At 34.2% G+C, this 15117-nt stretch overlaps 1 protein-coding gene across 1 annotated transcript in view; it reads left to right on the plus strand.

Annotated features, from left to right (window-relative positions):
* LOC126969469 (probable chitinase 10) overlaps nt 1-15117 on the plus strand; it is a 137828-nt gene that overhangs the window by 60203 nt on the left and 62508 nt on the right. Inside the window, exon 2 of the mRNA XM_050814914.1 lies at nt 8242-8320. Within this exon, the coding sequence (XP_050670871.1) occupies nt 8242-8320 (79 nt within the window). The remainder of the gene's footprint in view (nt 1-8241; nt 8321-15117) is intronic.

The raw sequence follows: 15117 nt of genomic DNA on the forward strand, positions 1-15117 counted from the left end.
TTAGATATCGTGAGGTAATCTTCAGATTCTGTGTATGTTTTTGTTAGAAGCCATTTATTAACAACGGATTTACACGAGATTTTTCAAGCAGATACATGTGACATTGTTGATTTATTTTATTATAAAGATGACTTGCGATTACTTGATGATGTCCACTGGCTAGAGAATGTCTAAAAAGAACGGGACATTCTCTTTGAGATATTCTAATTTTACACAAGCACAAGGAAGTTCATCCACAGCTTTGTAGTACGTGGAAGAAAGCTCCTTGAAAACCGCACTGTGGAGGACCGCCACACATCCAGATAGTGAGGATGATATCCTAACTTGTGGCGTGTCGTGCGAAGGTGGAATTATATTTCATGGGTGGGTTATATTTCACCGGGACACCACGGTTAGCAACCAGTCGCCAGTAGAAGCATAATGTATTAATACAGCTCTGTAGAGAGTTACTCACCTGGTGTCCTTTTTGGTTGCGAAACCAATTTGGTGCGACCATCTCGGACGCGTCAGTACTCTGGTGTCTGTATGGTGTTTGTCGACTGGATGCGCCACCGTGGTGTCCCGGTGGAATATATTTTTTTATGAAAATAAAAGGATGCAGGACGTTCATCTGATGGTATTCGATACGCCCTGCCCATTATAACGCAGTGCCGCTCAGGATTCTTGAAAAACCCAAAAATTCTGAGCGGCACTACAATTATTGCGCTCTTCACCTTGAGACATATGATGTTAAGTCTCATTTGCCCAGTAATTTCACTAGCCACGGCGCCCTTCAGACCAAAACACAATAATGCTTACACATTGCTGCTTCACGACAGAAATAGGCGCCGTTGTGGTACCCAATATCTAGCCGGCATCCTGTGCGAATGAGCCTCCCACTGGATATAAGCCTTAACGGTCGTCAAATTGATATACATACGAACATCGATGTCAAACAATTCAAATATTTTATTACTAGAAACGCATCACTGATTATAAATACCGTTATTTCACACATTGGTATGAAGATATCAATAACAAGAACGCACTCAGGTCATTGTCAGGTTATTAGGATCAAGGTTGGATGACCTATAAGTAACCTAGGTCATAGATATCACATTGTTTTATCAGATCTTTGGGGTTTTAATGTTTATACTCGAACGCCCGAACTTAAATATGAGTGATAGATGTTTGAAACATTTCAAAGTACGTATCACTGGGTTCATCGAAGACAATTTTTGTTTTTGACCAATAGGACTTCCTGGTCACATGAACCCACTTTTTCACTTTAACTTTAAGCCGGCCCACATTCTAGCGCTCTTCAAAGCGCAGGTTGGGTCAAAAATGGAGTATTGCTATCATCTCTGGTGTGGTGCACCCCAGTATCTCGATCCATTTGATGTGCGTGCATCTCAGAGTAACTCGAACTGTCGACAATCCATTGTGCTCTGTGAATGACTGGATCACTTGGCGATGCGTAGAAACGTTGCTTCATTGTGTGTCTTCTACCTCATTTACCACGGGGAGTGTTCCAAAGAGCTGTTTCACCTGATTCCTGCCGCCGAATTCCGCCTTCGCACGACATGCCACAAATTAGGATATCATCCCCACCATCTGGTCATATGGCGGTACTCCACAGTGTGGTTTTCAAGGACCTTTCCTCCGCGTAATTTAAAAGCACGTATGATTTATTTATTTATTTAGGTTAACAAACAATGACCTAATGTGATTTAGTACAAAATAGACAGTTAAACAATAAACTATTATTGATTATGGTACCCATACCGTTAACCACAATTTATTACAAATGAGGTTATATTTACCAGCTGATCGCGAGCTAACCATATTAGCTGTAATGACTAAATACTATTATATCATTTGAAAGCAATGTAAAATGATCATTGCATCAGTACTGGACGTCATTTAGGAGAATAAATATTTCAGACAATTGGCTCGAATATGCGACATGATAATATAAATAATATTTTACGGATTTTAATAATTTATACCAATAAATGAATACAATCTTCTGAGTTATAAGTTAAGTAATATACTCTCTCTCACTCCAGACAAACAAAGCACCAATTATCACACAATTCCAATTTCCACATTTTCCCCACGTCTCATTGTTCCGGCCGTCACATTGGGGTAACAGTGAAAAGATTCCTAGAACATTTTTTAATCTTAAAGAGAACTTATTCATAGACCGTCGCATTCACAATTTTTAATTACTTTTTTCAGTTCCACCGCGCCATTGTACGTACTGTAGTGATTTTAAATTAAAATGCCCTCGAGGGTCGTCCTTATTTGAGAACAGTACTGAGATTGAAGCTAAGCGTCTCGGCTAGTTTCGTGTTTTCGAATTAGTGCGCATATGCAACTTGTTGGTGTTTCATAAAAAAAACTTTCCAAAACAGATCTGCATTAAGAGTGTTCCGAAAAAGATCAAGTTTGGTTAAATTAAAAGTCATCTACCTAATGGGTGTAATGATAATATGAATGGTTTTATTTTTTTTTTTTATATAAGAGGAGGCAAACGGGCAAGAGGCTCACGGGATTGGGGTGGTGAGGCAACAGCCCATGGACATCCGCAACAAAAGGTGTCAAGAGATGCGTTGCCAGCCTTTGAGGTGGGAGTATGCTCTTTTCTTGAAGGTCCTTAAGTCGTATCGGTTCGGGAAAACAGCAGCCGGTAATTGTTTCCACAAACCACTGGAACGTTTAGCTCAGTTGGGAGAGCACTCGCACGGAATGCGAGAGGTCGTGGGTTCGAGACCCGCATCGTTCATAAAATTTTGTTTACAAATTTTATTTGTGTATTTTTAATTTTATCAATGTTAGTATAAAAGATATTGCAATTAATTTATTAAGAAGGTACCTCTGTTTTAGAATCTATATGCCATCTTGAAATAGAAAAATAAATTATTGTTTAACTATTTAAAAAAAATATTCTTAAAACTAAAATTCTTAAATACATAACAATAAAAAAACAATACAAAGAGTAAAAAAATAAACATTATAAGGATATGGATAAAAATATTTAATCTAGTAATTTGATAAAGCCCATATACTGTCTGCATACGCCCGGCATTTAGATAAAACTGTAGTATTTTTTTTATTAACGCGAGTGTTACACATTTAAATAAAACACTTTTAAAGGATTAAAATATCTGCAGTCCTCCTGAAAACGAGATCTGGAAAGGTCTTGAAACGTCGAGTTAACTATAATAAAAATTTAACCATTACGCAAAAATCTAATGTAAGAACAGTTACAATTACACGCGTTTTAAACCGTTAAAAGTGCTTTATTTAAATAAATTTACTATATGCTTATCCCAAATATTCACCAGAGTGATGCCGAGCTGAGCTGCCAGCTGTTTATATGTTTCGTCAAACATCATTATGTCTATCTCTGTGGATATCCGAGCCAGTAATCATACACCAGTAAGATCGCGGTACCGTGCCTAAGCTAATTATGTGATTTGAGGTCAACTGATGCAGCCTTATTACGATTCAATTAATATTAGGAGTATATTTTATATTAGCATTTATCACGGGGAGTGTTCCGAAGAGCTGTTTAACCTGATTCCTGCCGCCGAATTCCACCTTCGCACGACACGCCACAAGTTAGGATATCATCCCCACCATCTGGATGTGTGGCGGTCCTCCACAGTGCGGTTTTCAAGGAGCTTTCTTCCGCGTACTACAACGCTGTGGAATGAGCTTCCTTGTGCGGTGTTTCCGGGACGATACGACATGAGTACCTTAAAAAAAGCGTGTACACCTTCCTTAAAGGCCGGCTACGCTCTTGTGATTCCTCTGGTGTTGCAAGAGAATGTGGGCGGCGGTGATCACTTAACGCCAGGTGACCCGTACGCTCGTTTGTCCTCCTATTCCATAAAAAGAAATTGTTAATAAATATGCTTCCTTACAATACCAGATAAATTTGAGGGCGCTGTCAACATTTAAGATGTAAGTATGTACTCATTTAGCCTGTCTCACTCCCCGTGTAGGTATCGAAATCGTAAGAACGTGCGGCGTCCTCTACAGAGTAAGCCAACCAGTAGGGACTCACGAGCGGTGACACACGCGAGCTTTGATGTCATCTACTTCACAGTTCCGACCGATTTTTTAAAAATGAAGAAACATACAAACATACATTAAGCAATGCATATTTAAGGTCATTGCGAGGGCGCTGAAACATTTTAATTTAAAGTGATTATTATTATAATGAAATTACCATTCATGATAGCTACCTACCTATATCTTTCCTTTATACTAAGTAGGTTTGACTATGTCGTGGTTTTCCAACGCATGTAGGTTTTACAACGAAAGAATATTGATTTTAAATTACGATTACATACCTATTTGTATAAAAAAAAACTGAGCTATTTTTATTTGTGACTTATCCTAGGTAGGTTCAGTTTTAGGTAAACAAGTGACCCTGATTTCGTCAGAAGAGGTAAGAGTCACGCGATAGAAAGAGTGGCAACTTCAATGTGAATAAAAATGTAGGTTAGTAGCGCTGTGCGATCTGAATTACACCTTATTGCATGACCGCAAGAGTCCCTATTTCTTTAAATGATTTTCCGGAGTGAGACTTCTGTACTTGTACTATTAATATTATTTGGCAATACATACCATAATCATTCCCATCATTTGGATATCTGGCGTTCCTCTATAGTCCACAGTACAGTTTTCAAGTAACTTTCTTCCACGTAAAACCAAGCTGTGGAATGATATTTTACGTGTATAAATGAATGCTATACCTCCAGGTTTTTCAGCCAGATCTTTCTTCTATAATAATAACCTTACAATATTTAATAGCTAACAAACTAGTCGCCCACCCCGACTTTTTTGGGTGAATTTGATACTTTATGTTCAAAATTGAAACGGAACATTCTCATTAAATAAATTGCAATATACTACATACTAACGGACCCGAAAGGGATTAAGCTTAACATCAACCTAAATATAACTAACTTAGAAACTTAATGTTATAAAAGTCAATAAAACTTCATTGCAACTCGACCAAACAGGTCCAATTCTAAATTAGATGGACACACATAGACAAACAAACCTTCATTTATTATCATTAAATCACTAGGTCAATGCCGGCAGTTTGGGTATACGTTATTGGGTATACCGCATAGTGTGAAAATGGAAATCTGCGAATAAGATTTGATCTTAAATGGCAGCCCGTTTTCCATTTATCACGGATTCCTTATAAAACATATAACATCAGTTTTAAAATAAGTCGTTCTAGATCTTCTCTAAAATAGAACTAGATACGACGAGGGAAATGAAAAAACTTTGAGATTTACTTTAAATCGAACTTACTTTCTGCTTAACTTTTTCGCTAGTAATTTTCAATTTGGGGTTCGGAGTTTGCGGGAATTTTTATTTGGTAGTTACTTCACGTTCCTGCGGCCAATCTGCTTTTAGTACCCGTGTAAGTTGAGGTATTTTAAGAGTTTTACTTAGCCCATGTCTTTTATACTCAAAACTTTATTGAAAACGTTTGTTATAAATTCTTTGCATGCCCAAACAAATTCCGAGGTACTGACTATAGACAGCACAAAGTAGATGAACTCTATTAATATCCAAGCTAGTAAATTCGTTGTATATTACTGCTGTCGGATGATGATTCCCAAAAAAAATTATAAAAGCGGACAAAAGTCGAAGAATGAAGAGAAATTTAAGTTCGCCCGAGCTCGTGGGTAACCTTAAACAACAATCACAAAAATAGTATTGTAGTAATTGTTAGTATACGCACAGAACATATTTTATTGAAAAAAATCGTTACTGTCTTGGCACTAAATATATACCGCATCTAATAATAATTATGGCCACGTTTTGATAATCCTATCCTTCAAAAAAAGAAAACAATAAGGCATGAATTTTAATGATTTAGTCTGTCTAATAGAATATCTATATTTGCAAATGTATAAAAATATTTGAATTATAACCTTTCTAACTATTCAATGAAACCTTAAAAAGCACTTACAATGCTAACGAGCAAAGTTAGTAATGGACCAGGAGTTTCAAATGACGACGTAACTCTGAAAAAGTTTTAAAATTTTTGCGAAAATTGATCAGCGGGTTATTTATGACCTTTTAATCACAATATCATGTTTTAAACAAAAATTTACAATATTCTAGAGTGATTGATATAAATATGTCAACTATAAATATATTTAAATGACTGTTTGTGAACAACAAATCAAATCAAAATCAATTTATTCATTGAAGGCGGCTATCCCAAGAAATCGCCAAAATAGCGCATAATTGTAACTATTTCTTTACGGTTTATATAAAACTGTTATTTTTTTACAATAAATAATTATATGTCTACAGATTATAACAAGGAAATTCATATATTCATATTTGAATCTTATATTACCAACAGATATTTTAGGATTCGACAAGAGGATATCTGTTCAGAAACTAAGGAGATAAAAGCTGGAGTGCCTCAGGGTATTAGGTCTGGTCCGGTGCTGTACTTTATTACACAAAAATGATATTCCTGAAATAGAAAATAACGCTGTTGCAACCTTTGCTGATGATACTGCTCTAGTGGGCGTGGGTAGTAACCATAAAGATGCAGCAGAGAACGTTCAAATAGCGGTAAACACAGTAGTTGAGTCGACTAAAAAATTAATAATTAAATTTGATGAAAGTATTTTTAGGAGGAATGACAATTAAAACATTATAAGTTATACATTTTACGATTTAGAACCACTTCAGAAAAGGTTGAGCTGTAAACTAAAAACCTAAAAAGAGCTAAAAACTTGTATTTTTTATAACGATAGAAGTTCAATAATTGCAATATATACTTTTTTTGTTCCCTTATAATGGAAAATGTCATAGCAGAACTGTTAAACTGGGTATCAATTTTTTTCTCATAGCATTAGGTTTGCAAACAGAAATAAAATTTGAAATTAAAAAGTATTATGGGTCACGAATCGAAATAAAAATAAAAATATCTCCCAAGTTAGATCAAACTGCACACAATGTGAAAGATATAAACGGATTTCTTTGATTGATGCAATCGCTTATTTTGATATTTTTCTCGATAAGCAATTAAGTCCTTCAATCTTAAATTTATGCTAAATTTGTCTTATATAGCAACAGTACGCTGAACTGAATACATAATTCATGAGGTATCTGCGTGTTATCGACTGCATGGCGCGTGTTACTGAATACGGCATAAACAACGAACTCATCTTGTTTTATACTTAAACGGATTATATTGAGCCTGTCTCCAAGTTTGTGATACATCGGATTAAGGCTTCGTTTCGGAGATGAGATTCGTAACCTATTTTTATTTCTAGCTCTCGGGATAAATCCCGTGTGCAATTTCGTTGAAGTAAGACTTAAGAATTCCATTATTTGAATTAATATTTTTTGGAATGGAAGTTAAAATAAAATTTATTGAAGAACGTGTTATTTTTCGGAAACCCATAAGTATCCAAATTTTGTGAGTTTTTTATTACCAGTCTTCGTGCCAGCATTTGGCGTGTCAACATCTCCTGACGATGCCTCGTGTACGGGCGAAACACGCGTGATTGAAGACAAATTTTAGCGGAAATTCCACTTAAGAAATCTCTTAACATTTGAATACTTATAAAATATTCAAATTACAAAAAATTACAAGTTTGTATTAAACACTTTATATTGAAAATGCATTTAATACGAACCTGCCTACTGAGCTCGAATCCAGTCCCGGGTTCAAATCTTGGTTGGTAAAACTTTTATAAATGGATGTTTTGTATGTAGTTGTGTTTGTCTACGTAATTATAAAGTCTTAAATATCCTATTATCAACTGTAAAGAAGAGTCATAACCTGAGAGTGGAGCAAGACATACCAAGATTACGAATCATGCGTCACTCGAACGGTTTGGTCAGATATTAAGAGCGCTTGGACGGAACAATTTGCGTCCGTTAATTTGTATAATTAAATATATTGTTGACTTGTACAGCACAGGCTATGCCTAGATTGGGGCAAGAAAATTTTTGTAAAAGTATTTCAATATTATTATTTTTATTATCATAATATCTCGTATAATTATATTATAATATATAATTATACTTCTCCCCTGAACAACGATTTAGCGAGTTATATATTATAGTATCTATCATAAGCAGAATTTCAAAATATTCCGTTACATACATAAATACATCGATAAGCTTGTGTCACATATGAATCGCGAATGTGTTCTACTTATAAATATTTTGCTTACTTTGCCTTTATTGTTCCAGTGCCCTCCAAGATTGCTGAAGTGGACGTTCGCCGTTTTGCTGCTGCTAGCGGTCATCTCACCCACAACAGATTCTTCTAGTGAGTTAAATTTTATTACAATTTCTTAGGCTGGGTTACATCAACAGAACAGGTAAAAGACATAAGAATGGCCATCCGGCCTACTTTGTATGGGAACCACTGTCACCACTCGATGTTATACTACACGCCCTAGACACGCCCTAGTTGAATAAACACAAGCATTCACAACATTTGTAACAACTAGCAGCCCTACTACATCTCACACCTCTGAAGTTTCATAGTTTTTTAGTTAAACTGTCATGCCAATAATGTTACACTTCATGGATGGGTACATGAGTATAGCGATGTGCCACGCATAACGAACAACTCGAAATTCGAAAATCGGTTTTGACATTTAAATCGAATAAACTCAAATCATGTAAATAATAATTGTTACGCATGGGTTCTTTATTCACTAAATATACTTTATTAACTGATTGCGGGTCAATACTACATGATCAGCGGACAGCGATAACAGCTGTTATTTTGAAAAAATATATATGGAAACCACATATCTTATATAATATAATATCTATTACCTCCACGATTGTGACAATACTGCAGCCAGTCTACCTTCTGTCAGTCAGCCATTTTGTAACAAGTATGAGTTCTGATTCCACGCTGTTAGTGTATTCAACTCTTCTGTGGTTACATTATATTAGCTGTTATTATTAATGAGAGAAGTTGAGTTTTTGTTGACACACAACACAGTTCAACGATATAATAATAATCATTTAGAGCGAGTGACAGTGACAGCGAGAGACAAATATTTTTTATCGCTTTATTCAGTATTATACTAAATAAACTGTATAATATCGATTCGAATTGTCATCCATATTTATTTTTGACTCGTATATGATTCTTCCTTTTTCATATAATCAATTTGAGATGTAGGCATTAGCAACAAATTCAACTATTATGATTGTATGTAGTCTATTGATACACGTTTTGATTCATAAGTGTCCATTTGATACACATACTCGTATTTGCAAAAAATGAGTCCCATGACACATGAACATGGGACTTAAATAAAATTATGGTGTAAGTCCCATATTCATCGGTTCTGGGGTGGATTTCGGCATCGTCCTAAAGGACAGAAGTAACGTTAAAATTTTAACATTAAGGCTGACTTCTTAACATAGAATGTGGAATGTGTTACATCATCTTTTTGGCGTAGTTAAAGTAAAACTTAAAAAGGGAAATGTCGATATCGAATATTTCTATGAAACTTTTGACAGGTCGCGATTTTGCTGTTTTACCTTAACATTAATTTACCCAGCGAAGATTGGACTCATACGGTTACCAGTTAAAGTTATGGCGTCATCTAAAATTGACAGAAGTGGTGCAACTCATTTTTGCTTAACCTGTACATTAACATGTTTGTTATCGCTAAAGTTACTTCAGGCAACCCAGCCTAAGTATTCTTGTGAAAAAAATGTTGATTACTACTACTAAAACATCAAAAGCCATAGAACCAAATTTAATGATAGAAAAATCGTTTGCTTACGAACGATTTCAGGTACCACATTAAGAAACTTGAAATTTTACTAAAATCCGCAGTAGCCAATAGTTGTTGTTGACGATATTGTGATTATCACCTGACCAATAGCGATAAGTTGTGATCATTAACTGGCCAATGAGCATTTAGTACCCCGCGCCTGCACCACTTAGTTGTTTAACTTAATTTATTGCACGCGAACGTATTGTTTAGTAGGCAAGTGGATTAAAATATAGATTGTTACAAATGTTAACCTCTGCTATGCTCACACGTCCCGCGCGCCCACAGTCGCCACCTGTCGCCACAGCTGTTTTGGCGCCAAACCCGACGCGGCCACTTAAGACGCTATAGCCACTTGTGTTTACATTAGCCAAGGTATCAATATGCGGTTTATGTTACGGGTTGCTAGATAAACAAGCTTGGTTATTGTAAACAAAAAACGTGATTTTTGATAGATTCGTACTGTTATATCGCCGCTCTTTCAGAGTTGTACGAGAAATTGTGATAGCGTGATTGCGTTTAGCAATATCGCTAAACGCGTCAAAATAAAAATACTGCAATTGAATTCACCGTATTATTTTAAGTATAATGGACACATTATATCTATGATCTATGATCTTATGATTACTTTAATTTTTTTTTCTTCTAAAAGCGATTTCACAAAATAATAATATAATTAATGACACAAATTTTTCTGGTGACGTTGAATTACGATTATGTATGAAGTGTTCCATTTGATACAACGATTGAAACACATAACTGATACAAATACAAAATAAAAAATTACAACATTTTTTAATTTTGTTATCAATAGCTGTGAACAAAAATATTCTTGATTGGAGCTTCTTGGTCTTCTATTGGTCTTAAGATTTGAAGATTGAAGGTTATACGACACAGTGGAAGTCTTACCAGTCGGAGGCTCCTTTGCACAGGAAGCCGGCTAGATTATGGGTACCACAACGGCGCCTATTTCTGCCGTGAAGCAGTAATGTGTAAGCATTACTGTGTTTCGGTCTGAATTACTGGGCAAATGAGGCTTAACATCTTATGTCTCAAGGTGACGAGCGCAATTGAAGCGCCCCTCAGAAATTTGGAGTTTTTGAGAATCCTGAGCGGCACTGCATTGTAATGGGCATGGCGTATCAATTACCATCAGCTGATCGTCCTGCTCGTCTCGTCCGTTATTATCATAAAAAAAGCAATTGTTTGTACATCCATTGAAATTCACTTCGAATTAAAGTGTCGTTGCCAACAACTTTAATATCTTCTGTAAAACAAAACCCACATTAACCTTTCGTGCGATCTGGAGCGAGACTCGATGTCCCACTTCACCTTTATAAGAGGCTATCTCCAATGATAACGGCCTACGCTTACCTTGTCTACGAGCTTTTGTTCTAGATTATGATTTACGAACAAAGAAACTAAAGATTTTGAATTAGCTTTGTTCTATTAAAATCAACATTATCTTTCATTTTATTCAAATTCAAATCTTATTTTGCAAATCGTATTAGAAATCACTTTTTGAACGTCAATAAATATTATAAGAGGCTTATTAGAAAATATATGCCTCAGACCCATAAAATATATATGTTTATTTATGAAAACAAGGGGCGAGACGAGCAGGACGTTCAGCTGATGGTAATTAATACGCAATGCAGTGCCGCTCAAAATTTTTGAAAAACCCAATAATAATGAGCAGCACTACAACTGCGCTCGTCACCTTTAGACATAAGATGTTAAGTATTGTCATTTGCTCAGTAATTTCACTAGCCACAGCGCTCTTCAGGCCGAAACACAGTAATGTTTACACATTACACATTCACCGTTGTGCTACCCATAATCTAGCCGGCATTCCTGTGCAAAGGAGCCTCTCACTGGTAAATATATATATATATAAGAATAAGTATATTTAAATAAAACACTTTTAAAGGATTAAAACGCGTGTAATTGTAACGGTTTTACATTAGATGTTTGCGTAAAAGTTACATTTTTATTTTATTTAACCCGACGTTTCAAGACCTCTCCAGAGGGCCTACCATCAACTTTTACTAAGCGATGCGAATCCGATGCAATTCAGTTTAGGTACCTAAACTGAATCACTCAAATTCGTACCATGAAGTGCCTTTTACTGAATGGCGTTTGGTTCGCTTATGAAGAATGAACGAAATAAAATTGCGTTTCGAAACCTAAAATGATATGATTTTAGCGGTTTTTTTGCGTAGAAAATACTTAAAATACATATTAAAATTGCGCAATTGCGTCGAATTATAAACCATTAAGCCCTTTTTTATACTTATTAAATATTAGTAATATAAATAAATATAGTTCTTTGAATTACAAATTAAATGTTTGCTTATGTGTTTTCGTAAAAATAACGAGTTATGAATGATGTTTGATTTGACAGGACCACAGAGTACATTTTTTTAAATTCGTTCTTGCGAACAGGCTATAGCCCGGGCGCTTACTACCTCATCTTTAGTATTTTCATTTTTGGTATTTATTTTCAGTATTTTGTTTTACAAAAAAGTCCAATAAAGTATTCTCATCTCATCTTTAATCAATAAAACTTTTCTTTTCTATGTTTTCACTATTTTTTAAAAGTTATTAACAACACGATTCATTTTCCTCTAAGGAAGTAGCAACTTCTTTTTTCGAATCGGTCACTTTGACAAATAAGTTATCCAGTTTAGGTTGAAATAACACCTCATGGTACGAATGAATGAACGAACTAAATAAGTTTGCGATTCAGTTGATATCATTTTTGACATTCAATTGACATCATTGCGATTTAATCAGTTGATTTGACGTCAACCTAAATTAGATAGCTCTAATCACGTCGTGGTACGAAATAGCAAAGCAGTTCATTTTAGGTTGTCAAGTGAATCGCAATAAGAGTTCATGGTAGGCCCGCAGATCTCGTTTTCAGGGGGACTGCAGATGAAGTGAGTCAAAGATTTAAAAGAGTAAAAGTATTTGTCATAGTTGTCGAAGTTTAGCGCCATTTATTTCCTCGGAGGTGGTATTTTCTGTACACAGATGGTTTTTGGCAAAATTTACTGACAGTGTCCTCTTCTTTTTTGGTATGTGTAGTAGTTATGGGTTTTTTACATCTAATGTAAAACCGTTATAATTACACACGTTTTAATCCTTTAAAAGTGTTTTATTTAAATGTGTAACACACGCGTTAGTCAAAGAAAATACTAGTATAAGTATTATTAAAATCAACAACACAATAATATTTTATTTAATTCAAATACAAATGTTATTTTGCAAATTGGATAAGAAATCACTTTTTGAACGTCAATAACTATAACTTATTGTAATTTGAATCACATGTTGTAGGTACATACCTAAAAGCATATACATCACCCAACAAAGGAATTACTTAATCTACGTAACCGAGTAGTAGGCATAACCAGCTTATATTTGTTGCTGCTGTTAACATTATGATTATCACCCATTTTTATCAAATTAGTTATCACAATAATATTTTTCTATGCGTATGTAAATAACTTACCTATCAATAATTAAATGATAAAAGTTTATACATACGCCACTAAGTAACTGTATTTAATTTCAATTTGATTCCACCATAATATCTGTGGTAATATTATGTCTTCTGATAAACAGATTGGCTGAGGCACAACAAAATAAATTATAAAGTATGAATTTATTAAAATAATAGAATATGTCATTGGGAGAGATTGTCACATTGTTGTATTAAAAATGTTGTTGTTTTTATATAAAACTAGCTGACCTGACAGACGTTGTTCTGTAGATATTAAAAAAATATACTGTTTTATAGAAATTTGCCAATAATATTTCAAAACATCAAGAATTATTTCGTAACATAATTATTATGCTCCTTGTTGTTAAAATGAAATTGTTTCACAGCAGAACTGTCAAACCGTGCGTCAATAAATTCTCTCACAAAAAATATGTCCATACAACACAAATAATGGAAGTAAAAATAATTATGGGTCCCAAATCGAAATAAAAACTATCCTATCTCTCAAATTGGACTAAACTGCACTCCATGAAGTAATCCCCATTTGAATCCGTTCATTAGATATATTCAGATTTATTTGAAACAATAAAACAAGACTTAGTACAACAACTAAAACGATGACAGTTGCAAAAGTATGAACCGTAGCGCAGCTATCAACGCTTTTCTCTATATTAAAGAATAGAACAATACTCTATTCATAAAGTTATTAATAAGTGAATTAAGTAAATTTAGATATGGTATTTTCTTTGATTAAGATTAAGCGAGTGTTACACATTAAAATAAAACACGTTTAAAGGATTAAAACGCGTGTGATTGTAACGGTTTTACATTTGATGTTTGCGTTAAAGTTACATTTTTATTTTAGTTAACCCGACGTTTCAAGACCTTTCCAGATCTCGTTTAGTCCCCCTGAAAACCGTTATAATTACACGCGTTTTAATCCTTTAAATGTGTTTTATTTTAATTTGGATATGTTTATTTAGCCAAAGAATATTGTATTATCTACAAATATAAGAGCAAAACGAAAAAAAAATCTTAGGACTTAGATATCATAACAATGAGTACATTAAAATCAATAATATTATGCATTTATTTCTTTTTTACATATTTAAAACGAACATACATAAATTAACACTTTATATAACTAATGCTTGTAAATGTATAATTAAATTAATTTAAAATATTAATTGAACATAATAACAAGAATACTGGACATAATATTTCAATTTGGGATGTAGGTATGTAATGTGGTGAGTGTTAGAAATGAATGAGTGTGTGGGTGAGTGTTTAATATGTTTGTAAGGGGGTATTGTTGCATGTGTGTTATAAATCAATCATAATATATTTAATGTATCATTCATTTGGAAGAACTTTAAAGTAAGAGGTCTTATTTTAGAACTATTTTATAACTAGCCATATAAATTATTTTAGAGTTAAACCGTTTCTTGGACATTGCAACATTACTTTATGTTTCCAAAATAAACGTAGAATAATTTACTCGTTATTACATCAGCCACCTGCCAATAAAAGTCCCGTCAAAATCGGTCCAGCCATTTCAGAGATTAGCCGCAACAAACAGACAGACAGACAGACAAAAATTAAAAAAAATGTTATTTTGGTGAATGTTCCGTATATATATTAGACACTCAAATTTTATTTAAATGTATAGATAAATTGAAATGTCATTGTGAAGTGATAAATGAGATCTTTCCAAGACAGCCATCGTGATCACATCTTTGATTACTTTCCATAGAAGCCATAGTTTAATTAATTTTTAAAAAAAAATTAATTGCTTGTAGCTACTTCTAGTAG

This window comes from Leptidea sinapis, chromosome 18 (assembly GCF_905404315.1).
Source record: "Leptidea sinapis chromosome 18, ilLepSina1.1, whole genome shotgun sequence".
Lineage (NCBI taxonomy): Eukaryota > Metazoa > Arthropoda > Insecta > Lepidoptera > Pieridae > Leptidea > Leptidea sinapis.